General features: G+C 41.6%; 1 protein-coding gene across 44 annotated transcripts in view; it reads left to right on the forward strand.

Moving 5' to 3' along the window:
- The window catches only part of LOC122562121 (receptor-type tyrosine-protein phosphatase delta), a 2454643-nt gene that overhangs the window by 2372761 nt on the left and 64982 nt on the right, over window positions 1-16900 (forward strand). For all 44 annotated transcript variants that reach the window (XM_043714668.1, XM_043714784.1, XM_043714721.1 and 41 more), the window contains one exon: window positions 15585-15760. In XM_043714668.1, coding sequence (XP_043570603.1) covers window positions 15585-15760 — 176 coding nt within the window. The remainder of the gene's footprint in view (window positions 1-15584; window positions 15761-16900) is intronic.

The following is a 16900-nucleotide window of genomic DNA, read 5'->3' on the forward strand; positions in this document are numbered from 1 at the left end:
GTGGATATTAAGAATAATAGCAAGTTTGAATCTTGGTGAATCACATGATCATATCACTATCACCCACTCAAAGAGCAAAAATGTCCAGACTTTGGCGAGACTCATTTGCTCACAACACCATTATCCCAAATTCTCCAACAAATTGAGGAGGGTGGAAATGATGACATGTCTAATCCAGCAATAAAAGATCTCTGAGTGAAGCACTGAGCATACAACTGGGAATGCTGACAATGTGCGAAGGTTGTGACCCTACCCTTCAGTTTTCAGACATCTGTCTGAAAGTCACAATGGATGTAGCCGGGACCAGAAGTGTTCTGTTGTGAATAGGAGAAGGTCAATAAGCAGGAAATGAGTTGCTGGTCCTTCAGCTTTTATTAGGCTTTACTGGAGTACTGCAACAGGCCAAGGACAAAAATGTTAGCAAGATGGTGCATTGGAATGGCAAGCAACCTCAAAATCAGCATCGGTCTTGCAGATAAAGTACAGGTGTTCCAACTCTCATCCAGAACTGAAAAGAATAATTAATTTTACTTCCAATTTATGTTCCCCTCTAAATGTCACCTGGTCATCTCTGAATCATCCCTCCCCTTCACTGTTTCTATTTCTGGTGATAGGTCCAAAAATATCCACCAATATCTATTACAAATCCAACAAATGCCACAGTTACCTTGTTACTTTACTTCCTCATACTCTGCTTTCTATAAAGACTCCATTCAATTTTCCCAGTTTCTCAGACTGTTGTATCTGTTTGAATTATGCTACTTTCTATCCGTCCATCCTACCTGTCTTCCCTGCCCTTCAACCAAGGTGTCTACAACCTGTTTTCCACATTTCTGTGCTCACTTCTTCCTACCTCTCCCAGAATTGTGAAAGGGTCTGCCTTGTCCTCAATTTCCACCACTCCACAAAGGATCGTTGTCTGCCACCTCCAACAGGGTATCACGATTTACACGTCTTCCCCTCCCCATGATGTCAGCATTCTGCAGGGGCTGTTCATTCCATGAAACCCTGATCTACTCATCCATCACTTCCAACACCTCTTCAACGACTCCCTCATATAATCATAGAAAGTGTAACACTTGCCCCTTTAGCGGCTCCTCCTCACCATCTTAAGGCCCCAAACACATCTTCCAGTGATTTATTTATACTTTCAATCTAATCTTCTGTGTGATTTGCTCACAATGTGGTCTCAATACATTGAGACCAAACGTTAGACTGCTTGTTGGAATTACTGCTCTGACTGCAAGAATGACCTCTATCATCCAGTTATGACATTTCAATAACCATCTCGTTCTGATACTAGCATTTCTATCCTTAGCCTGCTGTAGTGTTCCAGTGAGGCTCAACTTAAGTTAAAGGTTAAAAATCACACAACACCAGGTTATAGTCCAACAGGTGAAGGAGGGTTGCTCCGAAAGCTAGTGTGCTTCCAATTAAACCTGTTGGACTATAACCTGGTTTTGTGTGATTTTTAACTTTGTACACCCCAGTCCAACACTGGCATCTCCGAATCTTAAGTTAAAGGAGCAGTGATTAATTTTCCAATTAGGCACAGCCCTGATGTATCAGCATTAAGTTCAGCAACATCATGCCCTGAACTCTGATCTTCATTTTAATTGTCCCCTTCCATTCTCCCCTCCATTGTCGTGATTGCATGTGTTCCTTACCAGAAGACTTGGCATTTTTAATGCTGCTAACATCTACCAAAAGCCTTGCTGCTCATCTATATCTCTCTATCATTATACATTAGCACTCCTTTTGCTGTGGGGCACCTTTCAGTTCTGCTACACACACACACACACACCCTGCCCCTTGTTTCTTCCAGCACATAAAATCCATCACTTTTCCAGTCCCTTCTTCAGTTCTGAAGAAGAGTCATATTGAGCTTAAAACATTAATTCTCCCTTCCTTCTTCACAAATGCTGCCAGACCTCCTGAGTTTCTGCAGAACTTTCCGTTTTTGTTTCAGCTGCTTGTGAAAGCTATTTTGTGTTGTTTGAGTCGCCACACCAACTATGCATACTGCATATGCACAAGTGCAGAATGATTTCAACTGTGATGAAATGAATTTGATCTACTGTTATGCGATAACATTGAGAAGGTAGTTTTGCAGAGGTTTCCATTGATTGAGGCAGAAGAAGCTTGAACACAGTGGTGAATTTTAGGATGGCCACTAGTTTTCTAAACTGTCTGCAACATAAATGCTGGACTAATAACATTACAGTAGAGCTCACATTCTAAATGGATGTGTTTTAGAAGATCCACAGCACACAAGGTTATGGGCCAAATGCTGGAAAATGGGATTAAAATAGATGGTTGTTTTTGACTGGCAGAGATTCAATGGGCCAAAGGGCCTTTTTCAATGCTGATGACCTCTCTGACCCTGTGAAGTATTAGCAGAGTTCAGACAGAGTAATTCAGTGTTATCAATTTATAAGCACAGGTAACTGATTTTCCTAATTAGGAGCTCAGTGCCTCACCTGGAATGTTCCCAAATTTGAATTGGTCATCATGTGCGGAAAAAAGATCAGAGCTGCATGATTGTGGGCGGCACGGTGGTACAGTGGTTAGCACTGCTGCCTCGCAGCGTCAGAGACCCGGGTTCAATTCCCGCCTCAGGCGACTGACTGTGTGGAGTTTGCACGTTCTCCCCGTGTTTGCGTGGGTTTCCTCCGGGTGCTCCGGTTTCCTCCCACAGTCCAAAGATGTGCAGGTCAGGTGAATTGGCCATGCTAAATTGCCCGTAGTGTTAGGTAAGGGGTAAATGTAAGGGTATGGGTGGGTTACGCTTCGGCGGGTCGGTGTGGACTTGTTGGGCCGAAGGGCCTGTTTCCACACTGTAAGTAATCTAATCTAATCTAATCTAATTACTTGTTTCAAATATCAACTAAATGTTGGACTTCTCACCAATGTATATATTTTTGACAAACAATTCACAGGTTTTAAGTACTTGTGGAAAAACTGGATTGCTGACATATCACAAAGTATTGTATACCCTTCGAAAACACAATAGTGATAATAGCATAACTACATTTTGAATATGTAAATGTCTTTGACAGCTGTAGGTTTTGAGACAAGTTGCCATGGAATTGACCTGTGAGCATTCTATTTTTCCATTCCATGTTTTTATTGGGAATTAACATATTCAGTATCTAATGGATGTTCATTGCACCATGTGTGTGTAATTGAAATGAAGCTCATTATTATAACTGGAAATCCATTTAGTTTAGGCATCCCAGTGTAAGAGCTTTGCTTTTTTTTATAATATTCGATAAAGTAGATAGGTTATGCTTGTAACAGTGAGATGCAACCTCTTCTAGGCATGAAAAATATTTTTATTGGAGTTGACAAGTATGTGTCCCCAAGGCTGTTTGAGTTTAGAATAATGAACTACAGTATCAGAATAAGGGCTAGGCCATTTTGGATTGAAACGAGGAGGAATTTCTTTGCTCAGAGAGTGGTGAATCTCTTCAGTTCTTTCAGCCAGAGAGCCAAGGAGGCTGACCACCCTTGATTTCTTTGTTCAGTCTTCCCTATATGGAAAACAGAATTCCATTAAAATGAAATCTGTAGACAAGAGCAATGTGTGATTGTCTGCTCAGGTTCTTGTCAGAGCCATAGGATCTCAGGGAATTATTTTATCTATCATGCCATTCTCAGTTGTTACCGTATTGAGTGTCACTCCTCTTAGTTTTCACCGTAGTCCTGCAAATTTTCTCCTGGTCAACCTCAGAACAAATTCATTCTGAACGCCACTGTTGAATGGATTCATTTTGAAATAGTGGTAGAATCATACAGCACAGAAACATATCCTTTGGTCCAACTTCTCCACGCTGACTAACCATCCTACATCTGGGTTAGTCCCATTTACAGCATTTGGCCGATTTCCTGCTAAACACTTCCTAGTCATATACCTATCCAGATACCTTTTAAATGTTATAATTGTAACTGCTTCCACCACTTCCTGTGGCAGTTCATTCCATAGATGCACCACCCTCTACATGAAAAAGTTACCCCTCAGGTCCTTTATAAATTTTTCATCTTTCAGCTTAAACTTGTGCCCTCCAGTTTTGGACTGTCCCACCCTTGGAAAAAGATCTTGTCTATTCACCCTATTCATGCCCCTCATTTTTTTTTATAAACCTCTATAACATCACCTGTTAGCCTCCAAGTCTTCAGGGAAAAAAGCCCTAGCCTATTCAGCCTGTCCCAACAACTCAAACCCTCCAGTCCCAGCAACATCCTTGCAAGGATTTTCTGCACTCTCAAATTTGGCAACATCCATCCTATAGAAAGATGACCAGAGTTGTATGCAACATTGCCTAACCAATGTCCTGTAAACCTGCAACATGACGTCCAAAATATTATACTCAGTGTTCTGACCAAACGCATTCTTCACCACCATGTCTACCTGTGACTCCACTTTGAAGGAAATATGCACCTGCACCCCTAGGTTTCTTTGTTCGGCAATGCTCCCTGGGGCCCTACCATCAGCTGTATAGCTCCTGTCCCAGTTTGCCTTACTAAAATGCAACACCTTACATTTATCTAAATTAAACTCAATCTGCCATCCCTCGGCCCATTGGCTCATTTGATCAAGGTCCGGAGTGCACTATCCACTACACCACCTATTTTGCTGTCATTTGCAAATTTACTAACCATGCTTCTTATATTCACACCCAAATGATTTATATAAATAAAAGCTTAGCACTGATCCCTGTGGCACAGCACTGTTCACAGGCCTTCAGTCCAAAAAGCAACCCTCTACCACCACCCTCTGTCTCCTACTTTCATGCCAACCTTGTATCCAATTAGTTAGCTACCCTGGATCCCTAGTGATCTAGTCTTACTAATCAGCCTACTGTGTGGAAACTTATTGAATGCTTTGCTGAAGTCTATATAGACAACATCTACCACTATGCTGTTAGGTCAAAGTAGTTCATATCAAGTTGACATGAAAGACAACTGAGATGTAAACGTTTTGTCCATTTCATGAACAACTGGGAAAGTTGTGGCCTTGACAGAAGGTAGGGTGTATATGCCAGCCCGATCTTGGAGGGAGTAAATTCGAGACCGTTGTAACTCACTGCTTTCAAAATAAATTGTCTTCATCTCACCACTGGCTCATTGGCCAATTGCCTTCAATCAAAATTTTTTGACAGTGAAAATATATTTCTTTTGTTCACTGATGGGATGTGGGTGTCACTGGCTGGGTCCAACAGTTACCCTTGTTACCCTTGAGTTTCTACATTTTTACTCTATCGAAATCCTTCATAATTCTGACTAGCCGAATTAAGATTCTCCCTGGAGTCTTCCCTAATGTGATCAAAATAATTTCTATCTTTTTAGCTTCTACACCTTGCCCCAGTCTGGGTACCAAGCTCCTGATAAACCTATGCCATTTTTTTTTTTCAAGATTTTATCTAACATTTTTAATTCTGTATGGCCCTCCCTTCAATTCCAAAACCAAGGATCCCCGATCCTTTTTTCAACAACAACATCACAATTTGTTCTGTGATTGCCAATTTCTGGATATAAACCCATTGCTTCTCCCACCCCAGGAGGAATGTTGCTTTGTTCCTTAGGAGCCCACTTCTCCACCATAATGCATTGCAGTAAATTGGAGGATGTTCCATTCTTGGCCACAGCATTACTTCCATCAGCACTGGAGCTCATTTGTGGGCTTTGCCAGTATGCAAGAAGAAGCTTTAGGAACAATCTAGACTACCCCAAGAAGGTAATTCCTGGGGTTCCAAAGAAAGGAGACCAGAGTGCAGGAGAGGAGTTGGGTCTAGCCTGTCAAACTGGTGGTACAGAAGGAAAGTTGGAGTGGAATTGTGAGGGAGATGTCATCCTCAATGCACTCAGGACCCCATTTCCCCCAAATGAAGTGCTCCCTCTCTCTTCCTTTCCTACATTTATTTAACTATGCACACTAGTTCAGTTGACCCTTTATTATTTATTTGCATGTGCTGGATGGGCCGTTGAAACTGGTGTTATGACTGAGCATGGCGGAGGAGGAAGAAGTGGCGGCCTAACATTTTTCCTGGATGGGGGCAGATAACGTCCAGCCCCACATCTCTATTTGTGCTTCAGTTTACACGTGCAAGGCTTTTTGTTGCCTCTCATTGCCCTTCTGTCCACATTGAGTCACTTTGCAGTTTCTGCATTGAATTTCACCTGTAATAGGTCTTTCCAATTCACCAGCCTGTGTCCTCCTGAAATCTATCTGTGTCCTCTTCACTATTGACTACTTTTTCAAGTTTTGTACCATTTTCAAACTTTGCTTTGAACAATCAATTTGTGGTCTTTAAAATAAATCAAAAAACATTGACTCTAAACTGTCTCTGGAGTGACACCACAATGCATTTTGTTCCAGTCTAAGAGTAACCATTTACCACCATTCTCTCTTTTGTTTCCTTGCTAATTTCATATCCACACCAAGACTGTCTATTCCCAAGGGAAACTATGTGGTTTGTTTCTCAAAATACTTTGTAAGTTCAGACACCATGGACCACATCACATTAATGAAACCTGTCCATTACTCCATCCAAGAACTTTTTTTTTAAGACGAACAAATTTGCCTTTCATTGATATAACTAATATTTTCACAAAATGACCATTTTTCCATTATTGTAGTTCTCTAAAGGTTCCCCTGCCACTGACATGAGGGGAACTTACCATTAGTTCCTGGTTTCCTACTATTGCCTTTTTTAAACAGTGTTAAATTTCAACCCTTCAGTTCTCTGGCACTGTTCCTCCATCTAAGGAGGATTGGAATATTGTGACCACAGCCTCGACATTAGTTTTCTCAGCAATCTTAGGTGCATCTCATCTAACTGGAAGATGCTATTTTTCCTTCAATATCTCAACCAACATTCACCCTTTGAGCACTGTTATCAAAACAAATCATCCAGCTGTTTGTGAGTACTTGAAATGCATGAATGAAGATTGATTTTCACGATAAAACAAATACTACTCTGTTGCACTTCAAAAAACACTTAATTGGCAGAAGGGTATGTGAAATACCCCCAGGTCCTATATAAATGGAAGATTTTATTTCTTTCTATAAAATCTGGAAAACGAGACTGCTGCAGTTGGACTTAAAAATCTCTAATACAAGAAGTTCTTACAATGGAATAGATCAAGCAAAACGTATTTAAGAATAGATGACTGAGTTACGTATGATAAAACACGGATATCTTTGTATAAAACTTGTAAATAGTATAAAAATCTTGATAGACAAATTGAGCCAACTAGTGTTACATTTAACGAGAGTTACTAGATTCCATTGGGTGGAATACTGGAAATCAAGCCCCACTATTCCCAGAGTCATCACTGAAGTTTATAATTTTAAAAGTAGAATTCCCCAATTAACTGCCTTTTAGACAAACAGTAAGCTCAGACCTGCTTTTTGTACTTAATAAGAATGAATGTGTATTGCAAATAAATATATTCCAACTTCACATAAACAGTAGTGAACTGTCAATGTTAACTGTCTAACAGTTAAAATTCTAAACAACATGGGTGTAGTGGGTGGAGGGAAAGACATGGAAGGCAATTCAGTGATCTCGGTCCACAAGGTTTGCTGAGATGCTGCTTCTTGATCCTCCTTCTCCACGTTGCTTGTTTGCAGAAAGTACAGGGTGACTGATTCATCTGTAAAGTTCTCTGAGTTATGAATTCCGTCCCAACTTGCAGAAACAGTAAAGGGAAGTAAACTCGGTTACCTTTAGGCTTGGGATGCTTTGTGTCACAATGCAAAAGCAGTTCCTTCCCTTCCAGAGCCCCAATGGCTTCTGGCCCAAGCAGTCACACCTCAGTTTGTTCAGCTACCAGAGAGCCAATCATGCAGCTGTTGGCAGGTAGAAAGCTTTTCTCATCAATAATTGGTCACTAAATCACTGACCAATCAACTACGTGTTGCCGCCCAAATCGCCATTTATTCACAGACCCCAATCTCTAGCCTACCTGTGACTATACCTCCCTGCCATGTAAACAAAACTTACAATGAATGTCAGGAATTTATTTTGGGGAAAGTGCTGTTATCTGTCAACAATTCTTGTCTTTAAATCAGTTATCTTCCCATTTCAGTCTGCAATCAAAAATGCAGAAAATTAAAAACATCCAGTCTTTACACTGGGAACAAGAAAAAGGGGAAATCATCTTCCGAAGGTAGAGGGTATGGCTGAGGTACTGAATTATTTGCATTTGTCTTTACAAAGAAGCTGCCAACAATGGTGCTCTCAAAAAGAAGCTGGCAGAGAAATTTGTTCAACTAAAAATAAAAAGGAAATAGCGAGTTTTGAGAAGACTTGTAGCTCAGATTGAGGTTTTGGATCTAGATTTGCTCACTGAGCTGGAAGGTTCATTTTCAGATGTTTCATCACCATACTAGGTAACATCTTGGGTGAGCCACCAGATGAAGCACTGCTGATTTCTACTTCTTATTTATATGTTTGGGTTTCTTTGGGTTGGTGATGTCATTTCATGTGGTGATGTCATTTCCTGTTCTTTTTCTCAGGGGGTTGTAAATGAGGTCCAAGTCAATATGTTTGTTGATAGAGTTCTGGTTGCCATGCTTCTAGCAATTCTCGTGCGTGTCTCTGTTTGGCTTGTCCTAGGATGGATGTGTTGTCCCAGTTGAAGTGGTGTCCTTCCTTATCTGTTTGCAAGGATACTAGTGCGAGAGGGTCATGTCGTTTTGTGGCTAGCTGATGTTCATGTATCCTGGTGGCTAGTTTTCTGTATTTTGAAGCTGTGTCCCCTAGTTTCCTGTAAATCACTGAATATCATGTCCTGCACAATGGGAACAAAATTTCCCCACTTTATACTCCCGTCCCCTTGCATCAACCCATTTGCCTTTCTAATCTATTCCTGTACCTACAGGCCAATGTTATCTGACTCATGCAAAAGGACACCTCAATCCTTCAGTATCATCGAGTTCTGCAGTTGCTGTCTAATTAAATAGTATGCTAATTTCCTATTCTTTCTGCCAAAGTATAAAAGTTCACCTTTTCCAAAATTATACTCTACCTTATATTTATTTTCTTTCATTCACTTACCCTGTCTATACCCCATTGCAGGCTCCTTATGTCATCTTCACAATCTATTTGCCAAATTGTCTTTGTGGCATTGCAAATTTTGCAAAGAATATATTCTGTCCCTCTTCCAAGGTATTGATGTAGATTGTAAATAATTGGGACCCCAAATACTGACTCCTGTGGTACTCCACAGTATGCCAGCTTGAAAAAGACACATTTGTCCCTACACTCTGCTTCCAGAAGCTGACCAATCCTTTTACTGTGATTATTTGTTACCCACTATGCCATGAGCTCCTGTTTTGATGCAATACTTTTATCAAATGGCTTTTAGGAAATCCTCGGACAACAATCCTACAGGTTCCTCTTTATTTACGTTGCTGCTACTTCCTCAAAGAATTCTAAATAATTAGTTAATCACGATTTCCCTTTCACAAAATCATGTCACCTGAATTAAGATTTTCTAAGTGCCGTGCTATAACCTCCTTCACAATAGATCTGACAATGTCAAATGATAGATGTTAGATTAATTGGCCTGTAATTTCCTGCGTTCTGTCTTCCTCATTTCTCACTATCTTCTAATCTTATGAGACTTGCTCGGAATGTAAGGAATTTTGGAATATCAGGATAAGCATAGTGAGATCCAATGAATAGTTGAAAATGAGGGTGATGGAGTATCCCCACTATCGAGAGCCCTGTCTGGCCTTTTTGGGAATGCCCATTGAATTAAGTTGGCAAAAAATCATTACCAGGCATCAATGGGCCTTCTCCAGGATTATGGTGCTTGAGGACAAAGTCAGCCCTGCAGAGAGCTACTGGCCAGTTCGAGGTTCATAGCCATGAGCCGACCGTTGCTGGTAGTGCAGCTCTTCCCTGAGGCCAGCAATTGTCCATCGACCTAAATGTTGGAAGTAAGGATGGGAGAGGTGTTAGGGAAGTGAAGGTGGGTTGTCAGGGGCATCAGCAGCAAGGCAAAGGTGGCCCACTGAAGGATAATCAGTTGGCACTGATGTGGAAAAGTCATCCATGAACCTTCCCGCCATTGATTTAATTGGGGCAGTGGCAGGCTCCACCCATCAAACCTGTCACAGTGCAGTGAGTTATATTCTGCCCAGTGACACTGAACCCCTGTCATTGAATCTAGCCAACTATGTGATTGTGTGTTGTGATACAGCCTCCTCAATACAAAACTGCAAAGATAATTTCATGCTAGTTTCAACAGACCAAAACCAATGGAAACTCTCAGTTGGAGCTTCTGAATAGCCCCGCACTCCTCGCAGCCTCAGTCTAGCTGTGGTGCTACAATACTACACAAGGATAACTCCAAACTCCTTTAGTATGGACCAAAACATGGGACATATGAAGATCCTATCTCTCCTCATTGTGTCAAAGATGAATGTCAAATTCAGCCAAGTTTACGTCCCAAATGCAAATATAAAAACAATGCTTAGTTTTTGTATATGTCACGATACTTTGGATATTTTCTGGTCAAGCAGATTTTGGGGCATCTTATGATGTATATAAAATGTAATTACAGGATATTTATGCTTATCCAGGCAGTTACCAGGTTAGCAGAATGATATTGGTGGCCTTGTACTCATAGAGTCACAGAGATGTACAGCACTGAAACAAATCCTTCAGTCCAACTTGTCCATGCCGACCAGGTATCTTAAACTAATCGAGTGTGTATCCCTGTAAACCCTTCCTATTCATATACCCATCTAGGTGCCTTTTAAATGTTGTAATTGTACCAGCCTCCACCACTTCATCTGGCAACTCATTCCATTCACACACCACCATCTGCATGAAAAAGTTGCCCCTTAGGTTTTTAATTCTTTTTCACCTTTCATTCTAACCCAATGCTCTTAGTTCTGGACTCCCCCACCCCAGGGAGAACATCTTATCTATTTATCCTACCAAGTTTTGAGAAGATTTGTAGCTCAGATTGAGGTTTTGGATGTAGGTTTGCTCACTGAGGTGCAAGGTTCATTTCCAGACATTTCATTACCCTGCTAGGGGCCTCAGTGGGCCTCAGCTGAAGCAATGCTGAAAATTCCTGCTTTCTATTTATATGTTTGGGTTTCTTTGGGTTGGTGATGTCATTTCCTGTGGTGAAGTCACTTCCTGTTCCTTTTCTCAGACAGTGGTAGATGGGGTCGAACTTGATGTGTTTGTTGATAGAGTTCCGGTTGGAATGCCATGCTTCTAGGAATTCTCGTGCGTGTCTTTGTTTGACTTGTCCTAGGACGGATGTGTTGTCCCAGTCGAAGTGGTGTCCTTCCTCATCCGTATGTAAGGAGACTAGTGAGAGAGGGTCATGTCTTTTTGTGGCTGGTATCCTCACATAGGAAGGACACCACTTCAACTGGGGCAACACATCCATCCTAGGACAAGCCAAACAAAAGACAAGCACGAGAATTCCTAGAAGCATGGCATTCCAACCGGAACTCTATCAACATCACCAACCCAAAGAAACCCAAACATATAAATAAAAAGCAGGAATTTTCAGCATTGTTTCGCCTGAGGCCCACTGAAGATGTTACCTAGTAAGGTAATGAAACGTCTGGAATGAACCTTGCAGCTCAGTGAGCAAATCTACATCCGTTTAACCTACCAATGCTCCTCATGACTTGATAAACCTCTGTAAGGTCACCTCTCAGCCTCCGACGCTCCAGAGAAAACTACCCCAGCCTATTCAGCCTCTCCCTATAGCTCAAATCCTCCAACCCTAGCAACATCCTTCTAAATCTTTTCACAGTATTCTTCCAATAGGAGTGAAACCAGAATTGCACACAATATTCTAAAAGTGACCTCACCAATGTCCGGTATAGCCGCAACATGACCACACAACTCCTATGCTCAATATTCTGACCAATAAAGGAAAGCATACTAAACACCTTCCTCACTATCCTATCGACCTGCGACTGCACTGTCAAGGAACTATGATCCTGCACTCCAAGGTCTCATTGTTTAGCAACACTCCCTAGGACCTTACCATTTAGCGTATAAATCCTGCTCTGATTTGCTTTCCCAAAATGCAGCACCTCACATTTATCTAAATTAAACTCCATCTGCCACTTCTCAGCCCATTGGCTCGTCCGGTGTCATCTGCAAACTTGCTAACTATACCTCCTGTGTTCACATTTAAATCATTTACATAAATGACGAAAAGCAGTGGACCCAGCACCAATTCTTGTGGCACTCTACTGGTCACAGGCCTCCAGTCTGAAAAACAACCCTCCACCACCACCCTCTGTCTTCTACCTTCAAGCCAGTTCCGTATCCAAATGGCTAGTTCTCCCTGTATTCCATGAAATCGAACCTTGCTAATCAGTCTACTATGAGGAACCTTGTCGACCACCTTAATGAGGTACATACAGATCACGTCTTCCTCTCTGCCCTCATCAATCCTTTTCATTACTTCTTCAGAAAGCTCAATCAAGTGAGTGAGGCATGATTTTCCACACACGTAGCCATGTTGACTCTCCCTTGCTTTTCCAAATACATGTAAATCTGGTCCCTCAGGATTCCTTCCAACAACTTGTCCACCATCGATGTCAGGCACACTGGTCTGTATTTTCCGGCTTTTCCTTATCATCTTTCTTAAATAGTGGCACCACGTTAGCCAACCTCCAGTCTTCCGGCACCTCACCTGTGACTATGGATGATACAAATATCTCAGCAAGAGGCCCAGCAATCACTTCCTTAACTTTCCACAGAATTCCAGGGTACACCTGATCAGGTTCTGGGGATTTATCCACCTTTATGTGTTTTAGGACAGCCAGCACCACTTCCTCTGTAATATTTTTCAAGATGTCACCATCGTTGCCCCTCATTCTGTATCTTCCAAATCCTTCTCCACAGTAAACACTGATGCAAAATACTCATTTAGTATCTCGTCCATCTCCTGCGGCTCTACACATAGGCTGCCTTGCTGAACTTTGAGCGGTCCTATTGTCTCCCGAGTTACCCTTTTGTCCTTAATGTCTTTATGGAATCCCTTTGTATTCTCCTTAACTTTATTTGCCAAAGCTGTCTCATGTCCTTTTGTCCTCCAGATTTCTCTCTCACGTATACTCTTACTGCCTTTATACTCTTCTCAGGATGCACTCAATCTCTGCTGTAAATACCTGACATATGCTTCCTTATTTTTAACCAAAACTGCAACTTCTCCACTCATCCAGCATTCCCTACACCTGCCAGCCTTGTTTTTCGCCCTAACAGGAATATACTGTCTCTGGACTCTCGTTATCTCATTTTTGAAGGCTTCCCATTTTCTAGCTGTCCACTTACCTGCGAACATCTGCTCCCATTCAACTTTTGGAAGTTCTTGCCTAATACCATCAACATTGGCACTGTACTGAATTTTGCATGTAAAAACACCTTTGGCATTAACTTTAAATCAATTAGCTATTTATTTAACGGCACATTGCATTTATAGAAGAGTATCTTCAATCGCCCTTTAATTCTATGGTCATTAATGAATATTAATCTAAGTCATAAAGCAATTTTGATGTGTTGCATGGATGCAGGACCTCTCTGTGGTCCACAAGACGACAAACTAGGACTGTAGGGATTAAACTTGACAGCATTGAGGGAACATGCTTCTTTACATAGGTGCTGCCGCACAGAAAGTTTTGTCTTGTCTTCTGCTACTTTTCAGGATCTTGTCAACATTTTTAAAGGCTGATTATGTTAAAGAGGGCTTTTATTTGAACTACTTTCTGATTTAAAAAGGGCTGGTTTCTTCCTGTGGATTTTGAGATGATGATTGTCACGATGCAGTTTGGAAACTCTGGCACGATATTCACTTTGGACTAAACTCTATCAAGTCAAGAGAAAATTGTCACACATTGTGTCTCTTCCCTGCATGTAAATTGTAAGCCTGGTTCAAAAATTGGTTTTAATACATGCAGGAATTTTGCAGAGGCATCAACTCTTTTATTTTAAAACAGTTAACGCCAATGTTAAAATCAAACGCAGGTTTACAGTATGAGAACTTCAACCATTCATATGTGAATTTTGACAACCAGCAATCTCCCCTGTAATGTATTCCATAACTCTCATTTGCTGGACAATTTCAATGATTGAATCTATGAAATTGGCTTTCAAAAATGTGCCTGGTGATTAAAAAGCACTGAAAAATATATGCTGTTTGATTTATCTGTCCCTGTCACGATACTCGAAGTAATGCATGGAGATGTGGATGAGGCTTATCGGTGGAAAACATGGGCAGCATCTGTAGCTTGGTACAGCACTGAAAGTTCTTTTTGTGCCAAACAAAACAGACTTTGGCTGCATTTGCTCAAGCTTACTGCCAGCCAGGGAGTTGATGCAAAGAAGCAAAGCCCATTGAGACTGAGACAGATCAATTTTTTTTGTCTTGCCATACAATCTTTCTCCTTTTAGCCAGGAATCTCTCACAATGGAGCAGACAGCTGTTAAAAAAAATCATAGTCTTATCAAAAGGTTTGTTTTAGATTATTTAAATTTGCAATTTCAATAGAAGTATGTATTGGCTGATTTTCTGTTGGCATGAGGTAGAGCTGACCATATATTTGGAAGGACGTGAAGGCTAAAATTCATCTTCCTTACAGCCACCCCACCCCCCCGCAACCCTAAAATAAATTTGCATCACATTAACTCTTGGCATAGTTTATATGCGGCTTGTGCTGCTATTGATACACACTTTAAGGCAGTGACTGAAGCAAAATGAGACTTCTGCTTAGATGGCATGACCAGGTTTATGCATTTTTTGAAAATAATACCTGATCACTCTTTGTGATGAAGCATCAATGCTTTATGGTGCAGGCAGCATTTGATTGTTGTTTCAGTCTCTGGTCAAATTTGGTCTTCATCCAAAAAGACAGACACTGCACAAGCCCCTGTCGGAGAGAGGTAAAAACAGAAGAGACGAGTTTTTTTGAGTTGAAAGCTACAGCTTCCTTTTGACTGACAAGAAAGAATGTTGGTTCAATGTGGGAGCAGGCTCAAGAATGACTTCTCAGTCACAATGAAAGTATACTGCTCAGATGGGTCTGAAGAACTTTGGGATTACTTTCAACTAAAAATGAGCACCTATCATTGTAAAGGTGATGAAAAATGCTGCAGAGGGAGATAATACTTTATTACTTCCTTTGCAGAAACAGAACAGTCATTTATCTAATAAATCGGGTATGTCGAAAAGTGATACCCTTTGTTCCATTTAGCAAATGATTCCTACTGCAAACCTGCATTTTTGAAGGTGCTGTAGATTGTTGAGATATAATATCAACTGTTGAGTAGACTTCATGTCACTACATCTATCTTTTCTTCGGAATAACATGTGTAAAAATTGCTCCAAAGGTTTTAAATATTTAATCTTTTGAAAGATAGTCTTTAAATTTTCTTATACAGTGTACTCACATTATAAATACATGTCCATTGTCTTGTGAATGTTCTGTTGTCTTATAGCAACATTGATTCCAAGACCAAACTAAAGAAAATGTGTTTTCTGTGGACCTTTTATGACCTATAACATCATTTCCTTAATTCCTTTTGTAGGCATACCAGGAAGTGATTACTCCAATTCCAATTATATCGATGGCTATAGAAAACAAAACGCCTACATTGCAACACAAGGTCCTCTGCCTGAGACATTTGGAGACTTTTGGCGGATGATTTGGGAGCAGCGAAGTGCAATTGTTGTGATGATGACTAAACTAGAAGAAAGATCGAGGGTAAATATTCGATACTTGATGTCATGCATTAAGAGAATTAATGACAAACATGCTATTAACATTAATGTTGAAAATTATATTATTGTTGAACATGCTTATCATATTAGTTATATCCATGTATGTATGAGAGATTATTGTCCTACCATTTGCCCAAGTACCAAACTGCCTCATAAATCAGGCAGCATCCGAGGAGCAGTAAAAGCGACGTTTCGGGCAAAAGCCCATCATCAGGAATACAGGCAGAGAGCCTGAAAGGTGGAGAGATAATGAGAGGAGAGTGGGGATGGGGAGATAGTAGCATAGAGTACAACAGGTGAGTGGGGGAGGTGATGAAGGTGATAGATCGGGGGGAGGTGGGGGTGGAGTGGATAGGTGGAAAAGAAGATAGGCAGGTAGGACAAGTTATGGGGACAGTGCTGAACTGGAAGTTTGGAACTGGGGTGAGGTGGGGGAATGGGAAATGAGGAAACTGTTGAGGTCCACAATTGATGCCCTGGGGTTGAAGTGTTCCGAGGTGGAAGATGAGACGTTCTTCCTCCAGGCGCCTGGTAGTGAGGGAGCAGCGATGAAGGAGGCCCAGGACCTCTATGTCCTTGGCAGAGTGGGAGGGAGAGTTGAAAGGTTGGGCCACAGAGCGGTGTGGTTGATTGGTGCGGGTGTCCTGGAGATGTTCTAGGAGATAATTCAACTCCATCTCAATCATCAAAAACTGTAAGTACAACAAACGTTTACCTACCCACCTCCATAACCAGCGCTCCTCAAACATTCCCGGAAATTCCCCTGGCCTCTGGAACTGCTCGGACGTCATTAGCCATGCGGCTACTGCAGCTGCCACCCCCACGCTGATTGATGATGTCACTTCCGCCCCCATCATGGCCACTCCCACAGCCACCTCCACCCCTCACAATTCCTCATGCACCACACTTGACATCACTTCCGCCCCTCACATCATCGCTGATGTCACACACTTTTTGACTTCTGCCCCCGCCATTGCCATGGTCACCACTACTTCCGCCCCCACCAACGCCACTCACCTGCATTCTGCTGACACGCCCCAACAGATACCACTGTCATCATCCCCGCCCCCAGAACCCTGAGGGGAACACTACCCCTACTCATGACTCCACCCCATTCCCACCA

The sequence above is a fragment of the Chiloscyllium plagiosum genome, chromosome 2 (assembly GCF_004010195.1).
Source record: "Chiloscyllium plagiosum isolate BGI_BamShark_2017 chromosome 2, ASM401019v2, whole genome shotgun sequence".
In the NCBI taxonomy this organism is placed as follows: Eukaryota; Metazoa; Chordata; class Chondrichthyes; order Orectolobiformes; family Hemiscylliidae; genus Chiloscyllium; species Chiloscyllium plagiosum.